The sequence below is a fragment of the Rissa tridactyla genome, chromosome 4, assembly GCF_028500815.1.
Source record: "Rissa tridactyla isolate bRisTri1 chromosome 4, bRisTri1.patW.cur.20221130, whole genome shotgun sequence".
NCBI classification, from domain to species: domain Eukaryota; kingdom Metazoa; phylum Chordata; class Aves; order Charadriiformes; family Laridae; genus Rissa; species Rissa tridactyla.
Window position 1 is genome coordinate 43,303,016 of NC_071469.1, and position 21,967 is coordinate 43,324,982.

The 21,967-nt window shown below is 45.3% G+C and overlaps 2 protein-coding genes across 27 annotated transcripts in view; one reads left to right on the forward strand and one right to left on the reverse strand.

Moving 5' to 3' along the window:
- Positions 1–10,720, forward strand: part of PAPLN (papilin, proteoglycan like sulfated glycoprotein) — a 56,515-nt gene extending 45,795 nt beyond the window's left edge. For 10 of the 12 annotated variants that reach the window (XM_054197998.1, XM_054198002.1, XM_054198001.1 and 7 more), the window contains 7 exons: positions 692–816; positions 1,736–1,874; positions 3,291–3,428; positions 4,099–4,226; positions 4,821–4,929; positions 6,268–6,443; positions 6,955–10,720. In XM_054197998.1, the coding sequence (XP_054053973.1) occupies positions 692–816; positions 1,736–1,874; positions 3,291–3,428; positions 4,099–4,226; positions 4,821–4,929; positions 6,268–6,443; positions 6,955–7,130 (991 nt within the window). In that variant the 3' untranslated portion in view covers positions 7,131–10,720. Of the gene's footprint in view, positions 1–389; positions 669–691; positions 817–1,735; positions 1,875–3,290; positions 3,429–4,098; positions 4,227–4,820; positions 4,930–6,267; positions 6,444–6,954 lie in introns of those variants that run through there. The other 2 variants (XM_054197995.1, XM_054198006.1) reach the window with 2 other exon arrangements.
- A 56-nt stretch (positions 10,721–10,776) lies between these two features.
- NUMB (NUMB endocytic adaptor protein) overlaps positions 10,777–21,967 on the reverse strand; it is a 99,322-nt gene continuing 88,131 nt past the window's right edge. For 8 of the 15 annotated variants that reach the window (XM_054198008.1, XM_054198010.1, XM_054198007.1 and 5 more), the window contains 6 exons: positions 21,650–21,790; positions 19,960–20,161; positions 17,434–17,736; positions 15,456–15,605; positions 14,465–14,608; positions 10,777–12,748 (listed from right to left, as the gene is read on the reverse strand). In XM_054198008.1, coding sequence (XP_054053983.1) covers positions 12,027–12,748; positions 14,465–14,608; positions 15,456–15,605; positions 17,434–17,736; positions 19,960–20,161; positions 21,650–21,790 — 1,662 coding nt within the window. In that variant the 3' untranslated portion in view covers positions 10,777–12,026. The remainder of the gene's footprint in view (positions 12,749–14,464; positions 14,609–15,455; positions 15,606–17,433; positions 17,737–19,959; positions 20,162–21,649; positions 21,791–21,967) is intronic. The other 7 variants (XM_054198017.1, XM_054198019.1, XM_054198021.1 and 4 more) reach the window with 3 other exon arrangements.

The window sequence follows — 21,967 nt, forward strand, 5'->3', positions numbered from 1 at the left end:
TCACCTGGTCTATGCCCAGCAGAGACAGAGTCCGCAGTAGTATTGAGGCGCTGGCTGAATGTTATGGGGCAGAACAGGTGCTGTCGCGTAACAAGGCACTGGTGGAAGCTGACGTGTGGGTAGTGATACAGAAAAATGTTGTCTCTGTTGGATTTATCCTGGGGCAGCAGTAAGCTGGTAGTCCAGGGTGAAGCATGTAGACAAATAAGTCAGAGTTCCTCTGACTAGAAGTTTCTGGCACTCCCACCTAAGATACAACTTTTTAAAAAACTACTTTTAAAGCCAGTTTTTCCTGGGAGGTCTGTTTCCAGCAACAGTTTGGAGCCAGACAGTCCCTTTGTGCTATGAAAATCACAGTTAAGTAAAGCCCGGTTCTTTTCTGTTTGCAGATGACTGCTGGGGCTCAGGCTCCTGCCCGGAAAGGCAGTTTGCCTCCTCATGGGAGATGGTTGCTGAAAGCAGTTCCCTGTTTTCCCATCTCGGTTTCCTCTCTGTTCCTGACCTCCTTTCTGCCGCAGTTATTTCCCCTGCCTGTGACCCCTCTGTGGTCAACAGGGTTTTGTTGTTTTCTAAGCCGGGGAGGGCGCTCCATGGTGATGGTTTATGCAACTTCAGCGCGAAGGGCCGCTCTGCCTTGGCCAGCTGCTGTCCCTGGCCAGGCAGAGGCCGTGAATCCTTGTTCCTGTTGCAGGCACACCTACCAGTCCGACAGCTCCTTAGTGATCAGCCATGTCAAGCTGGAGGACGCCGGGACTTACAAGTGCCTCGTTTCTGACGGGAGGACAGAGAGCCGACAGATTCAGTTACAGATCATAGGTGACTTATCTTCCGCTTCAAACCAAAGAGGTAGCTCAGGGCTCCTTCTTAATGGTTATTGACAACAGGAGCGATAAAGCCAGCTGCAGGAGCAAACTTCCTCCGCTGCCACGCTGTGCTAGCAGCGTTGCCTTCGCTCCATCGCAGTGGTGTCCCAAGAGACGGGCAAAGCAGTTGGTCTCCTCTGCTGCAGGGGTGCCAAGAGGGAGTGTGGAGGCAGCAGGGCTTCTTTTGGTGTTGCCTCGTGTTAAAGCATTCCTTTGCAGTGCCATCCCATAACCAGCCTTGTGGCTTGCCTGTGACCCACCCCACTTCCAGCACAGTGAGCGCGTCTTCCTCCCTGCGAGCCATCAGCTGCCTCCTGATCCCAGAAAAGAGGCTCCAGAAGAGGGGTTTTCTGCAGTTTCCTGGGCCCTCCATCTCTCGCTATAATGTGACCAGTCTGCCGTAGCTCTCTGTGCTGGTGCATTTACGTTTTGTGTTTCACCCAAACAGGTCCTGCTGGGTAACAAACGATTCCCTGTTCTGAAAAATGTGCCTTATTTAAGAAACAAAAAGAAAAAATTATGAAAGACTAGTCTCAAAAGATGGGCCAGCCAAGGCACCCTGTAGCCTTCAGTCTCTTCAGTGGACTTTGTCACAGCGGTGGCACATGGGGCAGAAGGCATTGTGGCCTAAGGGATGCTGCAACATGTTCACTGACAGAGGAGAGAAAGGAGTCTAAAATTGCTTGCCTGCAGGTCTGTGACTCTCATTAGCAGGCAGCGCAGGCTTACTGCACTAGTCAGCCAGAAAACAGATGGCTGAAGGGCTCTTTGGCTCCAGTTCAGCAAGCTCTCCCAAGCTCGCAGAAACCCTGCGCAAGAGGTCACAGTAAGAAGGGTCCTTTTATTCACATATGGCATTTCATTTTGAATAGAGTACCAGGGCGCTGTGCTGGCAGAGGGTGAGAGAGGTCGGGTCCTTCACAAGGAAAATCAGCAGCAGCCAGAGCTATCCAGAGGCAGGAAGGTTGTACAGGCAGCCGGTTCCTCTGCGCATCAGCAATTCACATACAGGTAAGCTCGTATACAGCAACAGTTTGTCCACCGTGCCCAGCTGATGAACCATATGGCATCTCTTCATGTAGAAAAGCTGAAGATTGGAAAGGTCCCGGGTCAGCTGTTGTGGGGCACAGTTGGGAAGCAAGCAGTACTGAACTGCTGACAACAGGAACGGGAGAAGATCCCAGTCGCAAGCTGTCTTCTGTCCGCCCCGAGGGTCTCTGGAAAGAAGCATATTCTGAGCAAAGACGCGCAGGGAGGCTGACAGCAAAGGAGCTAAGTTCAAAGCAAAGTAGAAATATCAGGGGCAGCATCCTTAGCTGTTCAAGTTAGTGTAGGCAGAAAGAGAAACCTGTTCTGGAAAAAAACAGAGCAAATAGGAACTGCTTAACTAGCACAAAATAGACGCATGTATATTAAAAAAAGCTCCAGTCCCCCACCCATTTATTTTAAATACTTTGTGAACAAACCAGTTTGACTCAAAACTATCTCCTCACGTACTGGGTGGCATATTTTGTAGCTTCTTGCATGTTTCTTTGGTGTTTCTAGTCCCCACAGAAATAAAAGGGTACAAATTATTTTTTGCCTTAAATGCAGCATGTTGGGGTTCCAGATTAAGTGGGACCGTGATCTGATTCTTCCCTTCTTTTGAGTTTACAACCTAAAACCTAGCCAATTTGCTGAACTCTCCAGCAGCCTCCTTAGCTGCTTCTGCCTAAAAGCAGAAAGCAGTGATTCACTGAATTAAGAGCATTGAATTAAGGCTCTTTGATTTTGTTTTTTGAGATCAAGAATTCAGGTCAGAGAATGGGGGTGGGGGAGATGATGTTTTATTCGATGCTGGGAACATCATGGTTTAGTTCCCTTCTAAAATGGTGTTTAGCTGTAGTTATGAGACAGCAAAGAGCATGAGGAGATGAGTGGTGTGAGAGCCTGACCTTTCTGCTGCGTGACGTGGGTGGCCAGCTCCTGGCCCTTGCATGCAGGCAGGTGATGGCAACGGGCTCCTCACACCCCAAAAAATATCTGCTCATTTTTGTGTGCCAGGCAAGCCCCTTGGGGGAAACTTGCTTGGTGCCCTGTTCAGGACTTTGTACCACGTGCTCACGTTGTTAACACTTCCTAGGCTGTTATCCAGAGGGATGCTATAAGAAACAGGGTTGCTGTCTTGAAAGGGTTAAGCCGGCTGGCAGGAGCGCAGCGCCAAGCTGTGCTGAACTGGAGCAGGGTTTGATGGAGGCTGCTCTTTTCTGAACGTTGTGAGTGAATGTTGGTAATGACAGGTTTCAGAGCTCCGGCGGGAGCGCAGAGACCACCCTTTCCCATTGAAGGTAAAAAAATAAGGCTTGTAATTAAAAACGCCTTGTGGTGAAGGTCAAACGCTGAGCGGGGAAGTTTCTGCACCTTTTGCTGTGCTTGTGGACTTTGCAGATTGAGAATGGATAAGAGCCAGCCCTCGGTAATGGAGGCCAACGTCGGGGAGAGAGTCAGACTGCCCTGCACAGTGGAAGCGTCGCCAGCTCTCACCATTGAGTGGCAGAAAGACGGGCAGCCCCTCTCCTCTCCCAGGTGAGCTCCCAGGTGGCTCCACCGTACCCACAGGCAGGTTCGTGTGGAGGGGAGCCTCCTCCTTGTCTTGCCTTCCCTGACTCCTCCTTGAGGGCATGGAGCTGCTGGCCGTGCAGCCAGGGCCCGTCCTGCTTTATGCCGGCCGGCTTCCTCTGTTACGGCCAGACGGTACTGCCTGACTGCCCGTACTAGCCTCGCTCACAGATCAAAGTCTGAACATTGAACCCTCAAGCGAACAGCTGTGATACAGGGTCTACAAGCGAGCCAAAGCTGAAATTTGCTCCTCTACAAGATTAACACAAAGAGAACGCACAGCAAGCAAATTTGCCAAACCCCAACTGGTCTGTGAGCCAGGGCAGAGGCTCACAGCGAAGAGAGAGATCAGGGTGCCTGCGGCGAACTTCCACAGCCACTGGGGCTGCTCTCCTGCAGCTCCCCTCACCTTCTGCTCCCTGAAGCCTGCTCTAGCAGTCGGCTTTTCCAGAGTCTGCAGCACTAGTGCTGGGATTTGAGGACCTGAGGGTTGCATTACAGGTTGAACTGACCTGCTGCTAAACCTTTGCTCGGTGTTACTACAAAGTTGTGCACGAGGATTAGCTTCAGCTCTGGTGGCTGGAGTCCCATCCTGACCCACGCACAGGCTGAGGGGATTTCTGGTCTTGTTCCCCAGACACAGGCAGCAGTCGGATGGGGCGCTGGTGATCAGCCGGGTCAGCTCTGAAGACGCCGGCTTCTTTACCTGCATTGCCTCGAATGGACGCGACCAGGACCAGCGCCAGGTCCTGTTCCGACCTCTAGGTACTGGATGAGTGGGGGCACGCATGGCACGTCTGCGCGCACACACGTGCCTGCACACACAAGCGGGAAGAAGGGAGGGCTGGGCAGTGGGGGTTTCTTGTCTGGCCATGCCTCTTGGCTTCGCACCTAATGTTCAACAGGCACTTTGAGGGCAAGGGAAGAGCGAGTTCTTTTACCCAGTGGTAATCTCTGTGTGTCTGTAGATCGTGGTGCTCCAGGCATCTGGGAGGAGGGACCAATAGCACAGTAACGGTGACTCTCAGGGCCTTGTCTCTGGGACACTGCTGTGGAACGGGTATAGGAGCAAGAGGAACTAAAGAGAAGGTTCTTCTGTGCATGTGATGTGCTTGTGTCCAGCTGGAGGCAAAAGCTCTTTGAGGCCTCTGCTACTTGTCCTTGCTCGGGCCAAGGTCCTTAGGAAACCCACATTCCCCATAGCAACGGCACCATAGCTCCAAATGTGCCGTTTCAAGGCCCAGGGGCTTGTATCTCACCATAGTGTATATTGGACTTTTCCCATGAGGGAATGCTCCTACTACCAGAGGGCAGCATGGCATTGGCTTCCTGCTAGTGATGATTTCCCTTCTGCTGTAGGAGACCTGAAGATCACTGGTCTTCTGCCAAGCATCACGGTACCTGAGGGAGGGACTGCTCAACTTCACTGTACTGTGACTGGCAACAACGTGAATATAAGGTGGTCGAGGTGAGCAAAAATGAGACAGAACTTCCCTTTCCTTCTTTTCCCAAACCTCATCACTTACCCTCCAAATAATAATGCCGGATATCTGCTAGGTAAGGGAGAGACCCGCGGTTCTCAACCCCAACTAGCATCACGTACCCTTTCCTAAACAACTTGGCTGTTACCCAAAAATCCTGGGAAAGATCCCTGTGGGGTGTGGGTGTCACCAAGTTCACATTCCAGCCAAATGAGGAGGAAAGCAGACGTTAAGCTAAGATTTTATGGAGTTCAAAAGGGCTCCATGCTGGAAAGCTAGTGACATTACAATAGAAAAGCTGAAATGAGTAATCAAAGAAGACCTTTAGTTGGGCTTCAGAAAACTCTGACTAACCCTAGCAAACATTTTAGCCCCTACAGTCCCAGCCTCCTGCTGCAACAGTTCTCTCCCTCTACTGTCAAGTGGGAGCAAGGGAGGTTTTAAAGTGTTTTAATAAAGATAAAGGAAAAGCTGTGTCCTTTTCTGTTGATGGTTTACAGGGAAACTCTGAATTTGTGGAAGTGTTTGGTGTTTGTTTTTTCTCTATTTGAAAAGAATCGGTTCTGTTTTGGAGCCTTCTTGCAAAGGATCCAGCGGGATTGATTGGTAATTGTTTAAATCTCTCTACTCCGAGGGGTAGGACTGAAGTGGGCCATCTCACAAAGAGAGCTTTTCTTCTGTAATGAGTTTGGTATTTGAATTAACAAAATGATGCAAGTTTCAGAGTCTGAATGAAACCCTTTTCAGTGAAACAAATCTCATTTCCTTGGTAACTGGGAGTTCATAATTCAGGCAGTTTTCCTGCTGGGCACAGAGTATTCCAGGAGGAACAGAACAGACACAATCTTGCTGGTATTTTAAGTGTGTTTTTTTTTTTTTTTTTTTTTAACCAAACTTTTAAGGGAGAGGGAAGAGAGTGCATTGCTCACTACCCCATATGTTCCTCAGGCAGTATGTGCTGCTGTCAATGCCAGCCAAACAAGCACTGCCAGACCACAACCTGGAGAGAGGGAAAGGCACCCTGGATTTTCTCTCAGTTCCTCAAACCTCAAAAATGTGTAACAGCGGAAAGGGCAACGTCTTTATACAGCGTGCACAGCTAGCTGCCTCCCATGCAGACAGCAGGCTAACGGATGCAGACTCACTCAGGCTCATGTTACCACCCAATTGTAAGGCCAGGTCATGGCAAAAAAAGATTTCTTCTTCCTTCCTGCTGAATTTTGTAAAAATTCACCCCTTTCACAGAGCACCAGTTCCCAAAGAGCACAGAGAGCTCCTTTAGCCCCAAGGATGGGAACTGTAATACAAAATGTTTTCTGCCACAGGAATGGAGTCCCCATGCGGGCAGATGGCCACCGCATCCACTTGTCCCAGGATGGAAACCTGATCATAAGCAACGTTCAAGAGGCTGACGAGGGATCCTACACATGCAGCGCCTACAGCAGCAGCAACTCCGTCAGTGCCAGCACAGAGGTGAAAGTGCTAAGGAGCAAGCCTAGCAGTGAGTACAACCCATCCTCCTCACTTCTCCTGGCACAATCCCTATTATAAGTCTTCCCATTGTGTCTGCCCATCCGCCACGGACCCCAGGCAATGGGGAGCAGCAGGAGCCTCTGGGTTGTGCTACCCCAGGAGCCCTGCTTTCCCTGGCTGGAAAAGCAGGACAGTAGGAACGACCTCCCCTACCAAGGGCGCTGGGAGCCTAATTAACTTCCCGAGGCCAAAATGTCACAGTTGGTTGACCAAATAGTTGGCTGCAAGTTTCGTATTTGGACTCTGGACACCATCCAGCGAAGGAGATCAGCCCCAGAAACTCCATTCTCCTCCTCTGTCTCACCAGAGGTGCCAGATTCTCTCTCATCCTTGATGTTGGACTAAATTTAAAACAATCCCCTTAGGACCGGCAGGGTAGAGTAAGCAGGAACACGCTGTGTCTTTTGGGAGGGAAACAAAAGCTGAGGGTAAGCCCTGGCAGTGTGTTCACAGCTGCTTCACCTTCTGCTTGGCTGCAGCTACTGTGAATCACGTTGTGGACCTGAGCAGAGAGTGCGTGGACCAGCCGCACCTGGCCAACTGCGACCTGATCCTGCAGGCCCAGCTCTGCACTAACGAATACTACTCCAGCTTCTGCTGCGCTACCTGCTCTCGCTACCAACCGCAGGCCAGCCCTCCTCGTCACCGTGGGTGACAGACATCTCCGCGGCCACATGGAAGTACAGGTGACAAGGCTGGAAGTCTGAACTCTGTCCTTTTAACTGCATGAAACTGTTCTGGGAGCTCTGCCCTGCTGGAAAGCTCAAGAGGGTGAATTGAGCAGAGTGTAGTGGGTGTAATAACTGTTGAAAGGTGGGAGACCCACCACCCTCAAGTTTATTGCAAGCTTCTTTTTCCTCCCGTGTATGCCTTGCTGTAGCTAATCCATCTCTTCGCTTAAGGGTAGTTGCTGTCATTCACAGAACAAGATGACACTGGGAACGTAAGGATGCTGTGACTTTATAGAGAAGGCAGATAACCAGCATGAAAGAGGGACAGACCAATTCTTCATACAAGCACGAGAGAGAAGTATCTTTAAAAAGAAATCATCTCTGAGGTGGTTGAAGATCAGCCTGAACTGGCTTAAGCAAAGCAGAAATGAGCGATGAATATTTGTATTCCTGGGGAGCACTTTCCATCTAAATGCAAAGAACTCTGGCCGTGAGAAACAGCTCGATGCATGTAAAATTAGCATTTGGGTCCTATGAGATTACTCGCTCGGGGGATGCAGGTGTAATGTCACATTACTGTAGCTGGTTTATTCCACTAAACCTTAGACAAATTTCTGGTTGGGTCAGTTTGGTTTCTATGTGTCTGTAATCAACTTTGGAGTGAAATTCAGAAGCGACGCTTCACAGAAAGCTTAAGACAAAATAGAAGAATGCTTTTAGCCTTTTCTGAATGTTAGGGGTAATTTTGATGAATATACCAACACTGTTATCTGTCCTGAGATGCTACAGTTTAAATATCACTCCCTTGAGGAAGACTTAGCAGATAATTTTATTTTTTTTTTCTGAGCCAGAACTGTGCTGTTGAATTTATTGCGAAGCCAGGCTCAGTGGTAGCGTTGCGCTGAGTTTCAGCTTGGGAAGGTGAATAATATACACATAGAAATAGGTGTAGGGCCATTAGACTTGCCAGAATAAACCTCCCAATGATCTGCTTTACTCTCAGTTAACTTGCAGAAAGCCAGGCTCTGCACGTGGCCGGGGCTGGCTCCTGCTGCTATGGGCTAACAAGCCAGGACTCCCAGATGCAGAGCAGCTGTAGCTGAAAAGCACCCTCAGTTTTGAGACTAACAGTGAGTGGCAGTGAGCGTGCATAAGAGGCTCTGAAAGACAGTGTCTCAGGTATTAAGGGGTGGGAGGTGAGATTAGATGATGATTTGTCAGGCCAGGAAAGGCCCTTGGGTGTCTTCACTATCTCAAAATGGAATTATTTCTGAGGAAAAGCATTTTTTACAGCCTCCATGGTATCGTTTTACCCTAGCATCAGCCCTAACAGTCCCTCTCTTCCTCATTCCAAAGTACCCAGTGAGACTTGGATGGGTTAATCAAATTAATTAGCACCATTACCCACTTATTATTTGCATAGATGTAGCTATAAACTAGTAGACTGCTGTGTAGTATTGATGGGATGGTGGAGGATTGGCTTTTTTTCTTTTCTCTTTTTTTTTTTTTTTTTTTTCCTCCTCTCCTATTTGTGTTACTTTAATTTAAGACGTCTGAGGAAGGCGGTTAGTTAGGCTCAAGCCACTCTCCTCTCCTTCAGTCCAGCCTCAGTACTCAGGGCAGTAGTAATACATACATACATAGGTGTAAATCCCCAGGCTTGACAGCCTAAAGCTGGTTTGGATGCTAAATCCAGTAAATCAGTTCAGCTGCACCTAAAAATAAGAATTAGTAACCTAATGATTGCACTCTCTTCAGCACAGGTGTGGCTTCAGGACTGGACGTGCTGCTTTAACTGAACAGCTTAGAAGCAATCTGAAAAGCTTAGAAGCAATCCAGTAAAGGAGCGAGAGGTGACAGTCTCACAGCTATTTGGGGGTGGGTATTTTTGTAGGCTGATAGATTCTGCTTGCTAGAAGAAATACTTATTTGCAGTTAAGACCCTTTAATTTAATTAGGGTAAACTTCCTCTGCTGTAATTCATGGGAGGTGTGAGGTTTGAAGTTGCCATCATTGGATAGTCAAGAACAGTGAGACGGTCCTCAGACCTTCTAATTGTGTTTGTATCTAATTTTGCATTTGGCATCTCAGACCAACACTTTTTTTTTTTTTTTTTGTGTGTGTGCGTGTGCATATAGGCTGTTTTAGTATATAGTATGACTGACTCTGCCTGTTGAGGCCAGAGACTAATGCCAGGGTGTACATTCCAGCCTCAGTTCACACGTGGCAGGCACAGAGCATAGTCAAGGTCTGTGGCCCTGCTCAGGAGCACGGATAGAAGTTGACTGTGGTTGTATCAGAGCCTTTTGTCCCAGAATAAGCAGCCAGAGTTCTATAATAGCACTTTCTACTATGTCAGAGGCTCTATTTTTAGACTATTTAAATATTCTGTGTAGTCAGCTTTCATTTAAGCTGTATGATTATAGAAGACGCGGCCAGGGAACGCTTTCTCAAGACTCCTGAGGGCTGTAGCAGCCACCTGTGTCCTGATGGGCAGGACTTGTAACATTGAAGGCGCTTCAGTTAAGCGAGTGTTTATTCTGCCCTTCCTTTCAGCTGCAGACCCATGGCAGTAGGGCTAGTAGTTGAAGGCACGCGCTTCACTGCTTTAAATATGTGTCATCACTGTCATAGTTAACTAAAGGGTCTTTTTTACAGTTCTTCCATTTGGCAAGCAGAGCTTTCCCATCTATATAGTGCCAAATTGAATGTTTAACTTTTTTGATTTGAGAATCAAGATGGTCATTTTGGATTGTAAGAAGGTTGTCGGTCCTTGCTGTTACCTCCAGGACAGGGGACGGGTGTAGCGTTACTGGGCTGTTTTCAGCTGATCTTTGGGCACCGCTGTGAAAGATATGGAACTAAACATGAAAGAAAGCATGTATCGCTTATTCTATTATAAATGTTTGCTTGCTTTTTGAAAGCTGAAAAAAACATTGGTACCAACTCAAATACCACGGGGAGTGTTGGTTATTACTATTCATATTGTACTGAAAAGCGGTAAGAACCTGTAAAGAAAAAAAGCCCTGGTTTTCCAGACCACGTCACTGTGAGACTCGCCATCCTTGCCTGGAAATAGAAACTGCTGGCAAGCGCAAATGCTCGGGTCACACAAAGGGAGCATTTCTTCACCTTCAGATTATGAAGTCTGACTTTACCTTGTTTAAAACTACGTGGTGCGCATAAAAATGTGGTAAGGAAAGAGACATACTAACAGCACAGGTACCAACTTACTGGGAGAACAGAAAAGGAGTGAAAATACACCGTCTTCTCATGTGTACTACTTTTAGCAGCAGGGGACATAAAACCAAAGTGAGTTTTCCTTTTTGAATGTTAGTGTCTTCATATTTGTCGCTATGTAAATACTCAGTGGTAGAAATTACAGTGATGCAAACCCGGAATCTGATGTTTTTCAGTAAAGCCCTCCATTTCAGAGCTTTAATTAGTTATGGGTCACAAGGATCTTTGCAAGCCTTGAAGTTCAAGGTAATCTAACATAGGGCACGAAATGAGAGGTGTTAAGATGCCATTACTAAGCTTCTAGCTTGGGCTAATAACAGAGATATCCAGAAGGGCAAATGCTGAAAACTGAAGTGGGGTGGGGGGGAATTAAGCTTTCGCAGACAGTGCTTCTACCACCAACATTTATTTCTGTTAAAGCAGATTATAAATCATCAGTACAAATATATATAACTTACATTTGCTTGTAAGGCCAAAGTTTAAAAGTAAAGTTAAAATGAGATGGTTTTCACAAGTCACCAGAGGCAGAACCTGGACCAGCTGCAGCCTTAACCACAAGGTTTCACAAATCAGTGGAAAAAAAAAATTAAAACAAAGTTAAAAAACTCTAAGAGCTATTGACAGACAAACATAAAATGGTTTCCCAGGTAGGCCCAGGATGTAGATATGATTACAGTAAAGTTGTCACAGTAGTGTTAGAACCAATAGATTAAGACAAAGAAACTGCAGCAATACATGAAAGGAAAAAAACCCCATACTATATATAATAAGTAGCTTGATTTCAATAAAAAACAGTAAATTTTCCCCATGGTTTTCAAACCATGACAATACTGTTCTTTAATTTTCTTTATTTAAAACTACGATATAATGACCTACTGGTTGTGATTGTTGTTGCAATATGCTACTTACAATGAACAGATACAGGAACAAGCTAGAGCCCCCTTTTCCACCCCCCCCAATATTACTTACAATAAGAATCAGAGATAAATCAATCTTATGTACAATTTCTTACATCCAACCCCCTTTTTTTTAACCTTTGGCAAGATTACTTACAACTCATACAGCTTTTAATATCCAACTATTTAAAATATTCTAAATGCATAAAAATAAAGATTTTGGCTTTACTTTATTCTTTACATATAATATTCACTTTGTTACTCAAAATGGAAGCTCAACTTTTTCCACAAACCTAGCTTTTGCTAAGCAGGTGACAATCTCCCACCCACAGCCACCCCCCCACCCCACCCCAATTTTTTTTCCCTGAGGGGGAATGTCCAGGACTGGAAGGGCATCAGAAGGACACAAGTACAAAAATCTGCCTTCCTTTCTGTGAGATAATTGGTGTTTCTGCAGAACAGACTTCGGGACTGGGTGCCTTTCTTTGCTCTGTTTTGACTTCCAGCTTTCCAAGTGAGGAGGGAACGCAGACTGGGGCGGCTCCGGGACTCCTTTTAAGAACCGCACGTTAAATTCTCTGTCTGTTTATATCCCTCCCCGTAATTGCTCCCTCTTTCTAACTCTTTTTCATTTGAAGGGACCTTTGGGATTATCAAAGCAAACTGATCAGAAACAGTCCCCTCTGCTCCCTTTATCCCTCTTATTCTAATGTACAATTTATCCACCCCCCCCCATAGGGCTGCTTAAAGTTCAATCTCAAATGTCTTCTGTAAATCACTTGAGAAGGGGTTAGTTGGAGAGGGATTAGTGCGCTGCTTTGCCTTGCTCTCCAGCGCTGCCCACTGTGCTTCAAATGGGTCTACCTGCGGAGCAGCGGCGGGAGGCTGCGAATGCTTGTCCTCTGCAGCCCATTTGCCACTGTCGACTCCGTTGAAGGCTGCCGAGCCGTTGTGCTGCGCGGGTGGGTGGAAGAAAGGGCTGGTGGTAGCACTGTTGCTTTCGTACTGAGGGAACGTCTGCTGTTTGACAAGACTGGGTGACTGATGGGGATGGGCTGCTGGAGTGTGGCTTGCAGTACCAAAGACGTTGGCTACCATCTGGGAAGGTGTGATCCCAACCACAGGTACGCTTGGGGCTGCATAGGTCACCCCGTTTGCTACAGCATAGGGCTGAGCCGGAATAAACGCTGGCTGCATGGGTGGTACCACCCCCACCGGCACAGGCTGGGGCGCAATGAAGGTGCTGACTGGGAAGGCTGGCGCTGACTGGGAAGCTGCTGGAGGAGGCTGTAGTAGCGGCTGTGGGGCTGGGGCTGGGGCTGGGGTTGGGGTTGGCTGCTGTTGGGCTCTGACAGTCTTTGAGACCTCTTCCAACCAGCGGTCTGCCTCGGAGGGAGTACGTCTGTGATTTCCTTGGAAGAGACTTGGCGAGGCCGCACCTGAGGAGGTGCTGCTCCATTCAGTGCCTGGGAAGGAAAGCATGGGCAAGTCATTAATGTTTCCAATCTTCTTCACCCTTCTATCAGTTAGAAAGGCTGGAGGATGTACACAAGAACAGATGCCTCCACAGTTGAAAGGACTGCCACCAACACTGGAAGCATCTTTAATGCATCCACTGTACTGTCCTCTTATAGTAAGACATTGGTCGAGAGGAAATAGAGAAGAGTTTCTTCGTTAAAATGCAAAATTATTTTTTTTTCTTCATAGCAGATATCTGAGAGTTTAGGGCACGCAGGAGAGATGCCGCCTGCACTCATAACTTAGTGGCAATGATCTAGTGCATAACCACTAATTCTTCTAACTGGGGAGTATTGGTTTCTGAACGTACAGCTCAGCACTGGTGGACTGCCAGAACACAAAGCTATAAAGAAACCGGTTTTATGACTCGTTTGCTCCGTTTCCTAAATTAAGGCTTTACCCACTAAAGGACAGTAATGTAACGGTACTGGGAGTTCATTTTTCTGTCCCATACCCACTGAAGTGTGAGCACTCCCTATGATATACATGCACATTTAAGGCAATACATCTAATCAAATTACTATATATGTAAACTGTACTTACTATGACGCCTTTACGTTTTTCCTCCATCTCCACTCACTCCTCCCTTACTCTTTTCATATATAACTCAGGCTGTTAAACTCGCAAATTCTTTTGCAATATTCAACACAGCATTTTAGACTTTTCTTCTATAAAACCAGCTCTGATTTTAACTCAATTATCTTCAATGATTGATTAAAAAAAAAAATATTAAAAAAATCACCATCATTTCCATTCCTCCCACAGTTTCAGAACTATTTCCCACCAGCTGAATTCTGGTTTTCCTTCTCCCTACAGTTTTCCCTCCCTTAGGGCCTTGCCAGGTTTCCAATGTGATGAGAAAAGCAACTGGGAATGCTGGAGATGCCTCTGCAATCCACGTGTTATTTGGTGTTTTAGAGACGTGGAAAATCATTACTGCTCAATAGTCTTCATTCAGCCTGATCTAATTAAACGCCATCCAAAGATCAGTTTACTGTTGTTTTCCCAGTGGGAACTGTTGGAGTCAGAGCTTAGGGGCTCTCTTATGGGGGAAGACTTACTGAAAATGGATCTAGTACTCTTACGAGGCCAAGCAGCACCTACTATTTCCCTAGCAAAGTTTCCCTTTTAGAGTTGAGCTTATACCAGGAAATGATGTTAGTTTGCTTGTAGCCTTCTAGCATACATGTACCACATGGGTGACAGCCATTTAAAGTACTACCTTATGTTGTATGTAACTATAGACAAGGATGTGAGGCACAGACTAAACTTATTACACAGAAGAAATGAACCTCGAAAGCCTTTAAGCGACCAACTTACTCTCTCCTTACGTACGTTAGTGGGAAGAACACACAAAAATTATTTTGGGTACACATACAGATTCTTTGCCCTTCATCCCCAAACACACACTATTTCATTACTTCCTTTTTAAGCACTGTATTTTCTAAGATGCTGCCAAAATAAGAATCAGTCGAGCTTATAGACCCAGAACCCATGAGTTCATCGCTTCCCTCCATCCACTTGTGCAAAAGGCTACTACTTCCGGCTTTTGTTACCGTTCCTTCCACTTGCCATTAAGTGGCACTGACAATTGTCTCAAGGGCTCAATTAGGCTTTTGATCCAAGTTCTCATAGCAGTGCACCGGATCCACTTCCAATCTTACCAGCGACCATGGCTGCAGCTCCAGTATTAGCAGCAGGAGCATAAGCCCAAGGATTGGTTTCCCGAACTGGCATAGCTGTGGACACTACAGCAGCCTGGGATGGTTTAGCAGCAAGCACACAGAAGGCAGAGGCAGTGCCATTAACTAAAATGGGAGCAGACAACATCAGTGCGATTAATTCATGCAAGGCATGCACGTGACTGGAATATTAGTGGGCCATGTCATACCTACCAACAGACAACAATTTTAGACACTTCCACATGACAGCAGTTGGTGTAAATTAGCCGAATGGGACTGACAGTTGATAAAGCCAGTAAATTCCATTTCACCAAGCCAACGCATGTTAACAGAATTGTGGGATGGTGGATTTTTATGTATTTGATGAGATCTTGAGTTCTGATGACTGACGGAAGTTAAATTTGTTTTTACAGAGAAGAGAGATGGCTCACCAGAAGTTACTGTATGATTAATTTTAGATTCGAAAGAACAGATTTTTGATGTAAAGTAGCTATAACTACATTTAACAAGGAGAGGTTCTTCTTTCACACAACTGGTACAAAAGCCTATCAGGGAAATGAAGATTAGAGGCTGCTATGAGTTCTATAGTTGGCATCTTTCCACAACTTATCCAAGAGTTTGTGTGAAAAATAGTAATCATGTGGTGGCACAAAATCTCTTCCCTCGTGGGATGTGGTTCCTGTGACACACACTCGTTAAGGTTTTTGCAGCTCAGGAGAATGTTAAAATAGCCGTCATCTCAAAGCCAGTCCCTTTTACAGTAACTATCGTGTGGCAGGTGCGTGAACTTTTTGTTAAAAACAAAAAACACAGAAAAACTAAACAGACGAGATGAATAAAGCAGGATGCATTCCCCCAGAATACTGATAACGGGACTTGCACAAGACATTAAGACCATGTGTTACTGGAAAGGAACATTCTGTGCATTCAAGCCTCATCCAGCACGACCACGGCACACAAAGAAATCACAAACCTTGAAAGGCAGGAGACTGTGGTGCGACTACTGTCACTGGTTTTGTCATGGGGGCCGAAGAGAAAGGATCTTCTGACGGTGTGCTGAAAGCACTGGTGATTTGAGAGCACAGAGCACTAATGCTGTCCGTTTCCCCTTCTACCTCAGGGACTAAAATGTAAACAAAATTCATTAAATTGGAAGTTCAAAGGATATAGAAACAATTTACAAACACCGACGTAAAACTGAAATATAATCAGTTCCCTAATGTCCTAGATGTTCCTGCTACTGATTTGCATGACAGCTTTTTTTAAAATCTGTGTTGAAGACCTGACCTGAAATAGAACACCACATTAGTGTATTTTGTGACTAAGTCAAGAGGGTAAGGAGATCAGCGTTCCAGATTTAAAGTCGGTTATTACTGCTTCTCTGTGTTAATGTAAGAGGATGTTCATTTCAGAAAATAAAAGGGTTTTCTATAGCTTTAGTAGAGATCTAAATCTTTCAGTATTAAAGTGCTAAACATATCACGGATTTGGCACTCAGATTTGGCACTCTGTGAAATGAAAATACTTATGATAGATTTAAGTGTTCCAACAACATACTTCCCCAGTAACTAGTTGAAGCTGAAACGTGCTGACAGCAATGTACAGTGACAAGTTAGGTCTAGAGTTAGAATGTTGAGTGCTCCAGTTCAGCGGTAGCTGAAATCCCTAGCTCCTGTGGTAGAGTTATGAAAGGCAAAAGCTGACTGCTCAAATAAAACGGACGTTCAGTTTTAAACCAAGTATCAGCATAACGTGCATAAAGTAACATCTGGAGCAAAACTGCCATCTTACCAGATGTTCTCATTAGTAATAATTGCACTGCTTCTCAAAAGTACTGATCATCAGTCCTTCATTGCACAGAACTGACACGAGCAAGCATAATTAAGCACAAATAGTACAAAAACCATAAGATGTCAGAACACGACATGCACCGTATCTACAGTTCAGGGGAAGGCATGCCCAAAAATTGATTCTTCGAGGGATATTCCAACACAGGGCATGTGGTGTGACAGTAAGCAGCACTGGCAGCGGCATACATGGGAACATGCATCAGAAATGTTCTGAATCATGAAACACTCAGACTGTAGTGTGCTCAGTGAGCATCACCAGTGAGCATCACCAGTAAGCAGTGCACTGCTACTATAAAACCGATAAACTCAGTGCTGGTCTTAAAGTACAGGTCACCAAATAAGGACTATAAGAGAAGCCAGGCTAGGTATTTTTGTCGGTGTTGCCTTTGCCACAGTAATTCTTGCTTCAAAGCTTAGAAGCCTAAAACTAGCTCTGTTGCCAAGTGAGAGTACAGCTGGCCTGCAGGATAACCTAGCTAAGGGGATTCTAGGACATTATGCAAGGTACTGAGCACCCCAGGTGTTTACGTTGGGATGACTCTAGAAAAGCCCACTACCATCATCTAAAAACTGTACCACGCATTACTGATACAGCCAGCTGTACCGCCTAAACAGTAAAGTTTCTTTTAATGCAAGGTGGAAAGCCATTTCATTGCTCTCAAAAAGAGGACTTCCCACAGGCAGAAGGACAGACTGCCGAAAAGCATCACACGATCCCACGACAAGCAGTTAAGGCCTTGAAGGGATTTGTCTCTCCAGATGCCCTGGCATTAAGTGGAGGAACTGGTTCGGTGACTCAGAGGGAAGAGCCAGCACCTACTACTTCACCGACACCCATTCCTGGAGCGCTGCAAGCTGTGCTCCAATATTTCAGACAGAGATTAGAACTGTTGGCTTCTGCATGTCAGTACTGCATTTGAAATTCTTGCCTACTCCCAAAGCAGAAGTTTTCTGGCATGGTGCTGTTTGCTCACAAGAAGTGATCCACATGAGGTAGGAAGAAGGATTTACTAGAAAACAAGGTGTTATTTGAAGCCACAGAGAAGGAAAGGAGGAAGAGACAATTTAAGGTAATGTTTCACTGCAACCATTTGGTTTTACCTGAGTTTTTCATGGGGAAATCGGTCTTCCTTTGCACTGTTGAAGGCAGCTCATTTATTCGCAAAGACAACTGGCGTTTAAAAGGAGACATCTTTTGGCTAAGGGCAGGGAAGCCCCTGAAAGACCCTTGCCTGGCAAGCTGTTCTATAGGGGCATGCCTCCGTGGAATAGCGTGGGGATTGCTCATTTCTTTATCCAGAGAGGCAGCAACTTCAGCAGTAGGAGAGGTTGGTGAGCCAGAAGAGGGGGCAGTATTGTTTGGTGCAGCACCTGGTGCTACTGTTTTCACTTCTGTTTCAACTGCTGGAGGAAATACGGTGAGGTTAGAAAAGTAAAGCAAAGTAGTGTTCAACTGCCTGCCCCTACTCCCACTTGTTTTGAAAAGAGAAATGGCAGGAATTTACATAAATAGTATTCTTCCAAAAGAATTTCTAATATCACAGTAGAAGAATCATTTCTTCTTCTTTGTCCTCACCATGTCACTTTACATACATCCAGTCTCCAAAGCAAAGTTTACAAGGCTAGTCACTTCATAAAAAATGATGGCCTTATAAACGTATTCTTTCTAGCTACTCCCGAGACCCCAGCTCTAGAAATACTTGCAATTCATTTACGATTAGGACCAAAAAGCGTATTGAGACCTTTACTTTGCCTCACAAAAAACTGTGGCCAAAATATTACCACAGACTGTATTTTAAAGTTACTTAGGGCGGCACAGCTCAGCAGCAGCAGGGAACAGAACCCAGCTCTAGGACCTTCTTTTAAAAGCCACCCTCCCGCCCCCGCAGAATCAGCAGCGGCAGCCAAACACACTGCACAAGCTTCAGCGGGCCAAAGGCAGCAACAGCAGCAGCACTCAACAGGTTACGCTGCGTTCAGTGCTCAGGCTGCAGCTCCCCAGCTCCTCCGGGAAACACATTATGGACAGATGGAAGCGCGCTGCAAGGCAGACCCAGCCTCTGAGCTGACAGGCCTTGCTAACACCAGCCACGTCTAGTGACTTCCTGTGTCACTTCTTTAACTGAACCGAGCTGTCACGTTACCACCCAGTCACTAGTTAGTTGCGCTGGAAGCTCCTCCGACTTAAAGTCAGCTGCTTCCTTTGGGAGGGTTCTGCATAGCACCACAATGCTTCTGTCACCCAGGCCTAACGGCAGAAATGTAGGATGAAGCCTAGTGTAAATCATGACACCTATGATTAGAATAGCAACAGGGATTTCTCCATCTCTAGGAAAACTCTCTCCCTCTTATCAAGGGAGTTGGCTCTGGGGGCAACAAACACAGGTCATCACCACAGCAGGAGAAGGGGAAACCTCAACACCCACGTGAACTCTTATTTTACCTATACTGCTTTCCAAACGTTTCAGGAGAAACAACGACTTTTTTTGTTGGCACACCAACAGAATAACTAGAAGTCTGGTACGAGAGGAGTCACGCTAGAGATTTCTGAGGAGCTGGAATGGTAGGAGGAACTAATTATGTTGTCTTGCAAGCTTCAGTACCCATGAGTTGCAGCTGCTCGTTCAAGTGAAACTTTTCTAATCAGTCTTTCTTGGAAAGGATTTCACACACCTTCATTGAGTCAAGACTTTGACTCATGCCCTCAAGTAACAAAGGCCTTGTGTTTAAGCTTCATTTAGCACATTCTAAAACTAACGTATGGGAACAAGCAGATGGATGATGAAAACGAAGATTAAAGTTTTGCAATCGAGTGGCGGCATAAAGCTTGCTGCGGAACCCTCTGAAACAAAAGTTCCACTCCACTGTAAAGGGGGCTATGAACAATATTTATAATACTTATTTTTTGTTAGCTGTAGAACTCCACTACTTGTAATAAACTTGGGTAAGAAGCTCTACTTTCGCTTGAATTTCAGAATGCTTTAAATGACGTTTTAAATGGCTAAGAAGTAAAAACTAACTCCTCTCAAATCAGTTACTAGTTTTGAATGTAATTAACAGTGCAACAGTCATGTGCTTTATGGGGAGAGAGTTGCTGGTTGGTTTTTTTAGAAAGCACACTGATGGATCTGTTCTTCCCTCATGCAATATAACTCTATGCATACACTTTGTAACCTGCCTTAAAAATAAAAATACATAATTTTCTAAGAAAAATGCATATAATTTTCTGTTCATTTACCATAAGCGTTAGACTACAAAAAGGATTACTTCATGTTTGCCGAACTTGTTATATTTTTATAACATTTTTCTAATAAGGCCTTTTAGTACGGTACACCTACAGTGTTCTCTGCCATAAAGCAGGCTGACAACACAAAGCAGGAGCAGCTTTTGCATATGAAGCCACTTGTACTTTTTCTAGAAGAGATTTGGGAAAGTGCGCTATGAGTGAATCTGGGAGCATTTTTCATCTTGTGAAGTGACAAGCAACGGGGAATATGATTTGTACATAATCAGGTTCAAGAGAGGGAATGTGGCCAAGACGTTAAGCCTCAATCCCTGCAGGGGCTCCAATTCACCTTCGTGCTGGTTTTGCTCACTCTGGATGATTGTGTAAGTCGCACCCCGTACCTTTAGCATCCGGCATCTGTCTCATAATTTCCTCTCTCTCTGCTTGCTCAGTAGCTGTAGTGACCCTGAATGACCCCTCTCTAGTGAATGTGGTTCTGCTGGCATCAAAGGTGGCAGTCACTCCGCACTCCTTCTCTCGCTTCTGCTTTCGCTCCAGGCATGCTGCAAATGCACAGCCCACGGCATGACTCAACCTTTCCCCCTGTACAAGACAACATTGCGTCATACAGTAACTGGAACGGAAACATACATGTGCTTCGAGCATTGCAAAGTCATAACCTGCCTTTACAAGAGGGATCTAATTGAGGCATTAGAGAGAACTACTGTAATTGGCCACCTTTTGTATGGCTCTAAATTAAACACGGCATATAAAGACCGCCAACAAATAATGCACAAGCAGTGCTCAACAAGGCCACCCAGAAATGAAAGAGATTGCTGGATATCTGTTTAGTTCAACTGCTACTAAGATGCGAGTGTGCTAACGTGCCTGCACGGATCCCTTGCCTCTGGATACAGTTGTGCACAAAGAAACGTTTGTGAAGATATCTTAAGCAGGTGTAAGTCCTGAAGGACAGATAAGTGCTATTCTCAGATGGAGAAAGTTTACAGAGGGCTCAGGGAGACACTACGGTTGGGTGCAAGTGTGAAAATTAGAAATGCAATGGTGATTACTTACACCTCTTAATGGCCCTGACCAACTGCCCATGTTAGTATTAAGAGTGCCTTCTGAAAAGCACTTCCATTATTAACCAGTGAGGTCAAAAGGATCCACTGTCTGCAATAAGGAAAGGGAATTCAAGTCGGAGGAAGTCCAGCAATCCAGCTGATACGGCGGCTACAGCTGAGTCAGAAGTGCTACTACTACCAGCAGCTCAACTCATCGATTATAATCAATAAGTGAATTGACCTGTTATTCACAGAGGAAAATAGAAACGCTCCAGCTCTAACATAGTTTTAACTGGGAATTTCTCTTTAAAGAAAAATGATAAATTGTCAAGTACAATTGCCCTGAACATGCAGCTATGTGGAGCTCACGCAATGAATTTGCATGAGGTTTCAAGCGCTTTGTGTAATATGGGTGGGATTCAACACAAAGCAGAAAGAGGAAAAAGGCCAGATGAGGGAGTTAAATAACTTAAGTCTACACAGCAGGAGACTGATAGAAGTAACTTACTTTCAAACCTTCTACTGGAAAAATCTCTATCATTTAGAAGCAAACAGGATGCTAATTTAATTCAGTTTAACTTCATCTCTTAACATTCAGATGACTTTCCATTCAAGATAACATTCGCATACAAGAGGCTGCATTCATAACCACTCTGTATTTACTCACTATGATTTTATCCTGGAAAAACTGTCATTGCTGTTTCAGTTTTTGGCTGTATACATTTTCAGATGAGAATATCTCCTGTCTATTTTTAGAAGAGTAGTTCCCTTCTGCTAGAGATATCTGAGGCTGACTGCATTCCATTTATACACATGCTGGGCACCATTTCTCTCCACAAGATGACACCACAGAGGGATGGCAAATAATTCACATATAAAGAATTAGAACTAAAATAATTTGCAAGGACTAACTAATATTTTAGCTGAAGTCAAAACATATTGCAGTGTTCTAGGTAGTTAATTTTTCCAATCATAACTTCCAGCTAGAAGCTGGAAGAGCTGGATACCACCATATTAAACTTACCGTGTCCTTTACAGCCATAAAGCAGTGGCATATCCAGCGTCTCGTCGTGCCATCTCGACAGATGTATGAGAATGCCCGGTCAAAGTTCCTGTCTGGTGCGCAGAAAGAAACCTTCTCTATTGTCTGATCAACTATAAGATCCTAGAGGGAAAAAAATCCCCGCCCCCCACAATAAAAGAAGCGTGAGGAAATACAGAGAAACACTTGAACAAGTCATTTTCAGTGTTAACTGCAAGAAGACAAGTTACAATAAAAAGAGGGTAACCTCATGTGGCTACAATGATCTGTCAATGAATTCACCATTCAGAATCTATTCCC